The sequence below is a fragment of the Galeopterus variegatus genome, unplaced genomic scaffold, assembly GCF_000696425.1.
Source record: "Galeopterus variegatus unplaced genomic scaffold, G_variegatus-3.0.2 Scaffold4041, whole genome shotgun sequence".
NCBI classification, from domain to species: domain Eukaryota; kingdom Metazoa; phylum Chordata; class Mammalia; order Dermoptera; family Cynocephalidae; genus Galeopterus; species Galeopterus variegatus.
The window spans coordinates 55,923-64,701 of NW_007730152.1; the positions used below are offsets into that span (position 1 = coordinate 55,923).

The following is an 8,779-nucleotide window of genomic DNA, read 5'->3' on the forward strand; positions in this document are numbered from 1 at the left end:
GGCTCCTGCACCACACCGGCACCAGCAACGGGACCGCACCCCTCGGTGTGGCGCCCGCTCCTCGCTCAGCCAGTGAGCGGGAACCGGTCTGTATGTGGGATCCGAACCCTCGGCGGGAGCGCCACTGCGCTCCCAAGCGGTGCACTGTAGCAGTGCGCCACCGGGCCGGCCCCCTTTGTTTAACTTTCTGAAGAACCTAATTTCTCCACATGCTCGTCTGTACTACTATTGTCTGTCCTTTTATTTTTAGCCATCCTAGTGTGTACGTGAAGTGGTTTCTTGTGGTTCTGATTTGTATTTCCCTCACTACTAATGACATTGATCCTTGGTATCCTAGAGGCTGGTCCAGGCCAAAGTGCTCATATCTGGTTCTGAATGAATGGCAGGGATGGGGTGTGTGTGTGAAGAGTTGGGGGTAATATTTTAGGAGGGAGGTCTTGGTACTGGCTATGCAGAAGATTGGGCCAGAGCTCAGAGCCTCTTGCCACCACCTAGGGAGGAAACAATTCTGCTGTTTCGAGGTTAGGTGGCCCCCATTAGTGCTGCCATTGCTGCATAGATTAGTTCACCTCTGAGGTATGGCCTGCTTGACATCAGAGGGGAGCTTGCTAAGCTTGGTTGCGTGGGGGTTTGTGAGGTTTGGAGCTCAGTTGGGTGGTGACCTCTGTCCTGTCCACTCCTGCAGAAAAAGGACCCAGCCCAGTTCCTGCAAGTGCATGGGCGAGCTTGCAAGGTACATCTGGATTCTGCAGTTGCGCTGGCTGCTGAGAGCCCTGTTAACATGTAAGACTGACATGGGGGGCACGGTAGTGTCTGTGACTGAAGGTGTGGATCAAAAGGGATGAGAGGCAGTGTCGAATCTGCAGCAGAGACTCTGGGATATGGACAGACTTTGGGGACTCAGTGGCAGGGAAAACTTGACCTACGTATGAAGGAGACAGCAACAGAAGCTAAGCAGAGTGGACAGGGGTTAGGATAGAGGCCCCAGAGTGCCAGCGATGGTTGGAAGACTTAAAGGGGAATGGGTGAGGCCAGGGCCAGAAGCCCAGAGGGAGCAGAGAGTAGGTTGCCATATGAGGATATTTCAGGCTGACTAGGGCTCCTCGAGTAGCCCTAGGTTTAGTTCCCCACTATTGCTTGGTTCTGAGAAATGGGGCCCTGGTCTTCCTAGGGGCAGTCATATGGGTGGCCTGATCCAGATCCCAGGAGCCTGAATGGGGATTCAGAGGGATTTGCAGTATAAGGGACTGAGAGCTGGGGGTTAAGGGCGAAGGCTGTGGCATGGGGATAAGAGGGGGCTGAGGGCCAGGCTCCCAGGCTTCAAGTGGCAGGAAACAGGTGCTTTGTGTCCTTGGCAGAGGAAACCCTGAGCTCCTTGCTTCTCTGCTCCACTCCTTCCTACTTCAGGATGCCCTGGCAAGGGGACACCAACAACATGATTGACCGCTTTGATGTCCGTGCCCACCTGGACCACATCCCCGACTACACCCCACCGCTGCTCACCACCATGTAAGCTATCTCCCTAAGGGGTTGCCAGGCAGAGTGTCACACCCAGCAGCACCTCTTGTTTCCCTAGCCTGCCTGTCACCTTCTTAGGAAAGGGATGTGCAGGTGGGGAGGGACCCCCTCCTGTCTGGGTATCTGAGGCTGACAGGGCTCCCACCCCCAGCCTGAGCCAGGCACCTCATCCCTCTTCTTGCTGGCCTAGGGTGGGATTTACCCCTCCCTCTGATCTCAAGGTCTTTACCTCCCTCAAAGCTCCCCAGAACAGGAGTCAGATGAGCGGAAATGTAACTATGAGCGCTACCGAGGCCTGGTGCAGAACGACTTTGCTGGCAGTGAGTGATCTGGGGTGGTGGGGAGTGGGGTTTTGGGGCCCCTGGAGCCTGTAAGACCTAGATAAGTGTGGGAAGACAAGTTTTATCCATTCACTTTCTACTAAAGGGCCATGGATTCCGGCCCCAGCCCTGTCGTGGACTTGCTCTGTCTATAGGCGTGGTTGTGAGGATTCAGTCAGATGATGTGTATAAAACCCCGGCACGAGCCTTGCACAGTCAGCCATCCTGGAGGGTTTGCTAGTCCCATGTTTCTTTGTTTCTAAGGTAGATGCTTTTACATCTCTAAAATCAGAGGTTGCCAGAATTCTGGCCATCAATGAGGCCTTAGAAACAGGGAAATTTGTCATCATCGATACTGTTTTTTTTTTTTGTCTTTTTCGTGACCGGTAAGGGGATCGCAACCCTTGGTGTGGTGTCGCCCGCACCACACTCAGCCAGTGAGCGCACCGGCTATTCCTATATAGGATCCGAACCCGCGGCGGGAGCGTCGCTGTGCTCCCAGCGCCGCACTCTCCCGAGTGTGCCACGGGCTCGGCCCGATACTGTTGTTTTTGCCATCACTCAAGGCCACATAGATTCCTGGTGGTAGAACCAGGGTTTCCCTTAGTTCTGTCTGACTCTGCATTCATTCATTCACTCCCACAAACAATTATTAAGCACCAGTGGTGTGTCAGGCACTGTTCTGGGATCAGGGGGTCTAGTGTGGGAAAGGGCAGCAGCACATAGTCATATAAGCAATGGTAATTACAAACTAAGGCAGTGTTATGACAGACAGTGTGCTGTTCACTGAGAAAAATAGGACAGAGGTCCTGACCGAGGCCAAGGTCAGTGAAGGGTGGATAGTAGCTTTCAGTTGAGGAGGGTAGTGCGCAGGATTCTGTGTGTCCAGAGGCTCTTTAGGGGCAGAGAGACAGGTACACTGGAGGAACAGAGGGAAGGGTGAGCAAGGTAGCTTGTGTGAGACAAGTAGCAGAGCCCTCCCTGGGCTTTGTAAACTATGGGCAGGAATCCAGACGTCTGCTAGAGTGAGGGAGGGCCGTGCTGTGTCTGCCCAGGCTCCCTGAGCCCATCCACTGCAGACAAGTAGCAGAGCCCTCCCTGGGCTTTGTAAACTATGGGCAGGAATCCGGACATCTGCTAGAGTGAGGGAGGGCCGTGCTGTGTCTGCCCAGGCTCCCTGAGCCCATCCACTGCACATCACAAATAGAAAAGCTGAAGCCTGCAGAGGGGAGGAAAGAGACTCATCTGGGGTCCCACAGCAAGTCAGAGACAAGTGTCTCACCGCAGAGAAAGTCAGGCAAGGCTCTGGTCCATTGCGGAGCTCCCTGAGATGGGTTTTGGGGGTGGAAGAGAATCCAGATTATCCTAAACCACACTTAGTTTAAACTAAGCCCCGGAGACGAACACAGTGGAGTGGCCTGTGGTATCCAAATGACGTCCAGCACTCAGGAGCAGTTTTATAATTCTGAAGGTTCCAGCCAAAGGCCTCTATAACAATGATAATGGAATCAGTGCCCAAGAACCAAGTACTCACTCTGCTAGTGGTCCCATCTTATGGAAAAGGAAACTGAGGCACAGAGGTGTTAAGTCACTTGTGCAAGATTGCAGGGCAAGTAAGTGGTGTAGCCAGGGCTCTACTGCAGTTGCTTGTGTCCCACCAGACATGGTTTGTGGTTACCTGGAATTGGTGACTCTACTCCCTGATACACTTGGGTTCTGCCCACCTTCCTGCCCCACTGCATTCTTGTGTCCCCCCCCTGAATTCCCATGTCCCCAACCCACTCTGACCTTTGTGCCTCTTGCTTGTCGCAGTCTCAGAGGAGCAGTGCCTATACCAGATCTACATGGACGAGTTGTACGGTGGCCTTCAGAGACCAAGTGAGGACGAGAAGAAAAAGTGAGTCAGGGTCTGGGCTACGGCGGGGTTGAGGGGAGGCAGGAGGGCTGTAAGTCCCACCAGGGCATGGCCTCTTCCATCCTGTCCACCATAGTCTCCCCAGAGCCTAGGGGTGGTTTTTGGCACACAGAAGGTGCTCAGTTATGAAGTGTTTAGAGGAGGAAGTAGCAGCTGGAGGGGCAGGATTTGCTGAAGGCTCTGCATTTTCTGCTTGTGGAGTGGTGAGATGTGCAGGCCCTGTGGTGAGACAGCCCTGGGTGAGGACTTTCCCTCTGGGCCTTAGTGTGCTCCTCTGTAGAATGGGTCTAACAGGAGTCCCTGCTGCCTGGAGTTGTGAGAATGCAGGAGATTGAATTTGTAAAGCACTTGTACCTTTGCCTCCCATGCAGTAAGCTTGTAGTCAGCATTAGCTGATCTCACTCTGGAGAGGGGCTTCTCAAAGTCATGTTCCTTGAGGAATGGCTGGGAGACTGCTGGGCCTTATTCTGGAGCAGCCTGGAGCAGGGCAATTCTGATCTGCCATCTCTGAAGAGCAGCAATTGGGCCATCTCGCCTCTACGTTCTCCACCCCAGTCTGGCTGAGCCCAGTCCCCACTCTGCCTTTGCATATGCCATTCCCTCTGCCAGGGTTAACTTTCCCTCCTCCTATGGGGCAACTTCTGTTTCATCTGTTCCATGATGGTCCTGGAGCCTTGGCTCAGGTCCTAGGTACGACCTTCAGTTACTTCTTCCCTCGTGCTCCTTTGTGATCCTAACTGCTTGCTGCTTTCCTGCACCCAAAGAGTGAGACTGGACTACAAGCTTCTGGAAGAGTCTGACCCTCATCCACGGAAGCAGTGCCCAAGAACCAAGCACTCACTTTGCTAGTGATCCCATTTTATGGAAAAGGAAACTGAGGCACAGAGGGGTTAAGTCACTTGTCCAAGATTGCAGGACAATCTTCAGAACAAGGTTGGCATCAGGAAGACGCCAGGGAATGTTGACTAGATTAATTCAGCAACAGATGCTCACTAGGCCCCTGCTCTGTCCTGGGCAAAGCTGGTACACATTGTTGCCCAAGATAACTTGGGGCTTGCCCTCATGGGATTCAGTCTAGTTGGAGACAGATCTGTCCATCAACAGCAATGACCCAGTGTGCACATGGCTGAGGAGATCAGGACAGCGCCTGGTCCAGCCTGGGGAGGCTGGTCAAGGAGGACTTCCTGGAAGACGGGGCATTGGAGCTGGGATGTGGAGGAAGAGTGAGGAGCTGGTGGGTGGGCAGAAACGGTCCTAGGCTGAGAGAGAGCCTGAGGTAAGGGTGCTATGGGACTTGCAGTGTGTGGGGCCTGCCCTTGGCTCATGGGCTTCCCCATCCCAGGCTGGCAGAGAAGAAGGCATCCATTGGTTACACCTATGAGGACAGCACAGTGGCTGAGGTAGAGAAGGTGGTGGAGAAGCCGGAGGAGGAGGAGTCACCAGCTGAGGAGGAGAGCAACTCGGATGAAGATGAGGTCATCCCCGACATCGGTGGGGTCCCCTCTCTGCCCTCCCACCCACAGTCCCTGGGCATCGTTTTTGTGTCTTGTCTCTCACCCTCTGTGGGGCATCCTGAGCTTACGAGCCCTGAGCCCCATCTCTCCCTCCTTCCCCGGCTCCAGGGCACTCCAGCCTCCTCCCTGTCTCACTCATATCCTTGTCTGTTCTCTCCCTCTCTCCCTCCCCCTTCCTACCTCTCCTTCCCTCCCTCCCTCTCGTTTCTCATTTCTAGGGCACTGTTTTTATTTATGATATTTTCCCCACCTAGGCGTTGGCTCTGTTCTCCTTCACTTGGGTCAGCCTTTCTCTGCCTTTCCCTCCTGCTCTCTTCTCTCCCCTCTGAAAAACAAGTGTTCATCCTGTTACAGAGCTGTTCCTCATCCCCCAAGCATCTACTTGTCCATCCTTTCCCCACTCTGCAGTTCACCTTCTGCCTAAATACTCATCACCCATCGACCAGACCACCCACACGTCTCTCCATCCTTCTCATCCCAGCCCTCACTCCCCAACCAGCCGTTTGTTCTCCTCGAGCAGAGCCATATGTTTATATTCCTCTGTCCCTTCTTCCACTTGTTCATCACATGTCCAGCTGCTATACACCTGTGACCCGTCTGCCACCCTCCTCGATCTTCACCCTCCATCTGTCTGTCCCCAACTCATTCCTCTCTCTACATATCTCACTCATCCATCCGTCTACTCATCCCCCCCACCCCCCACCAACCTCCCTTCTCCCAGCCCCGATTGTCCACCATGTGTTGTGCTCACCTCTGGCCAAGCCCTGTGCCAGCCTGGGGGATGACAAGATGAGTCAGACCTGATTCAATCCCTCCTGGAAGATTCGTTCAATCTGGCGGGTGCCCCTGTCACCCCCACCTCCTGGGGTACTGCCCCTTCTCACTTGTCTTCTCACTTGGCTTTGGCTCCTGACAGCCTTTTTCTTGGTGCAGATGTGGAGGTGGATGTGGATGAACTGAACCAGGAGCAGGTGGCAGATCTCAACAAACAGGCCACAACCTATGGCATGGCCGATGGTGACTTCGTCAGGTTAGGCCCACTCGCTAACACCCCTCCCTGGCATCTCTATCTTTACCTCTGGTACCAATAGCCATCCTGTTCCTGAGCACTTGTGTGCTGAGCACTGGGCTCAGGACTTTACACATACAGGCTGCTGAGCCCATGGGGTGGGCACCTATGATCCCACCGCTAACGCCCCTCCCTGGCATCTCTATCTTTACCTCTGGTACCAATAGCCATCCTGTTCCTGAGCACTTGTGTGCTGAGCCCTGGGCTCAGGACTTTACACATACAGGCTGCTGAGCCCATGGGGTGGGCACCTATGATCCCACTTCATATGTGCAGAAACAAAGGCTGCACCTAAAATTATCCTGCCTTCCCTACTCAGTGCGACCTAGGGCCAGTCTGACCCTGTGAAACTCCTGGGGCTCCTGGGCCTGGCAGACAGTGACCTCTAGTGGAGAGGCTTCATTCATGGGATCATTCCTTCAGCCATTGCTGGTTGAGCCTCTAACCTGTGCCACAATGAATACTGAGCTCTTTACTCACAAGATCACAGAGAATGGTCTCAACTACCATAGCAGTGAATCAGAAACTGAATAAGTGCAAATCTGATACTGTAGTCTTGGCTCAGAACCCTCGGGCTCCCATCTCAAGCAGTTACAGCTAGTGTTCTCACCACAGCCACAAGGTCTTCACCTGTCTAGTCCTCTGCCCCCTCCCTGATCTGATGGCCTCCTGCTCTCCCTGACCTCCTGCCCAGCCTCCATGGCCTCCTTACTCTTCAAATGCCCAAGGCCCATTCAACCTTTGGACCACACTGCCTGCTGTCTCCTCTGCCCAGCATCTGTGCACCTTGCTCCCCCAGGTTTCTCTTCAGATGTCACTTTTTCTGTATGGCTTTCCCCACCTCCCTCTTGAAAAGTGCAGCTGCCTCTGCCTGTTCCCTGGCTCTTCCTTTCTTCCTTCCATTATTTGTCTCGTCAAGGTTAGCACCATCTACCAGACCATTCATTTTGTTACCTTGGTCATTGTCCGTCTTCTCCCCAAAAGTATAAATCCATGAAGGTGAGAATTTCTGTTTTTTTCAGTGCTGTATTTTTTTCTTTTCTTTTATAGTTACTAGCTGCAAACAGTGCTGAGTTCTCAGTACCTAAAATGGCATCTGGTATACAGAAGGTGCCCAATAAGTTGTATTGAATGAATGAAAGGTACCACAGGACAGCATAGAGTTCCTCATCTCCTGATGAGTTGGGCTCCCTCACTTTGACGACTCTGCCACTGCCCCCCTCACCCTCTGACCTGCTTTCTCCTCCATCGAGATTCTCATCCCCCTCTGCAGGATGCTTCGGAAAGATAAGGAGGAGGCAGAGGCCATCAAACATGCCAAGGCCCTTGAGGAAGAGAAGGCCATGTACTCGGTGAGGTCTGGGCCAGGGTCGAAGCGGGCAGGGCATGCCTCAGAGAGGGCACACCCCTCACCAGCCTGGTATCTACCTTCCCCAGGGCCGTCGCTCCCGGCGCCAGCGAAGAGAGTTCCGGGAGAAGCGGCTGAGGGGCCGCAAGATCAGCCCGCCCAGGTAGGGCTGCTTCTCCCCTGAGCCCTCGCCCTGCCAGCGTCAGTCTTGAAGGCTCTGGGGAAGGGGGGCAGGGTCTCAGGGCCCAGGAAGACTCTTTGGAAGCAGACTTTCTAGTGTGGCCGTATATGGCCCTAGTGAAGGTTTAGAGGTAAGAATGGCCGTGAGGGGCAAATGAACACCTTTCCCTGCCAGCTGCTCCCCATACACTGCTGGACTTGGGATTCTTGCCAGACCCCGAGAAGTCAGTAGGGAAGGGGTGTGACCTAAGGCTATTTCTAGGGATGGCTGGAAGAATTGAGGGCAGAGCGAAGGGGCACAGGTCTGGCCCTGGACTCTGACCCAGCTCTGCTGCTTGGCTGCTTCTCTGACAGAGTTTGGACAAATGACTTCCCCTCTCTGAGCCTCAGTTTCCACCTCACTATCACCTGTCATGAGAGAGGGCTGGGCCAGTCCCCATGTGGAAGTCTTGGGACAGGTTTGGATAAGGCGTCTAGCACTGGGGGGAGCCTAGCCTGGGTTGGGAGTCTTTCAGGAGAGCCTCTCAGGGCTGGTGGACCTGTGCAAAGCCATGCCTCTTTTTTTTTTTTTTTTTTTTTTGTGGCTGGCCAATTCGGGGATCTGTGACCTTGGTGATACAAGGCTCTACTCTGACCAACCTAGCTAACCGGCCAGCTCCTTGCCATGCCTCTTTTTGCCACATCTCTGTTAGAGGAGAGGATTGAGAGTTGCCATGAAGCTTAAACAATGTGTTGTGGTTTCAGGGTTTGGTGTAGAAAATGTTCATGAAAGAGCAGCACTGATTTTCATTGGCAGCAGCAGCAGCAGCATAGAGGCACACGTCAGTGTCATGCAGAAAAGCACGGGCTCAGGGGCCACATGGCATGGGTTGGGATACCAGCTCCATTTATGAGCTGTGTGACCTGGGCCGGTGA

At 53.8% G+C, this 8,779-nt stretch overlaps 1 protein-coding gene across 1 annotated transcript in view; it reads left to right on the forward strand.

Moving 5' to 3' along the window:
- The window catches only part of CLASRP (CLK4-associating serine/arginine rich protein), a 25,166-nt gene that overhangs the window by 8,498 nt on the left and 7,889 nt on the right, over positions 1-8,779 (forward strand). The window contains exons 2-9 of the mRNA XM_008586601.1: positions 686-783; positions 1,408-1,509; positions 1,759-1,838; positions 3,651-3,735; positions 5,096-5,244; positions 6,201-6,297; positions 7,610-7,688; positions 7,774-7,847. Coding sequence (XP_008584823.1) covers positions 686-783; positions 1,408-1,509; positions 1,759-1,838; positions 3,651-3,735; positions 5,096-5,244; positions 6,201-6,297; positions 7,610-7,688; positions 7,774-7,847 — 764 coding nt within the window. The remainder of the gene's footprint in view (positions 1-685; positions 784-1,407; positions 1,510-1,758; positions 1,839-3,650; positions 3,736-5,095; positions 5,245-6,200; positions 6,298-7,609; positions 7,689-7,773; positions 7,848-8,779) is intronic.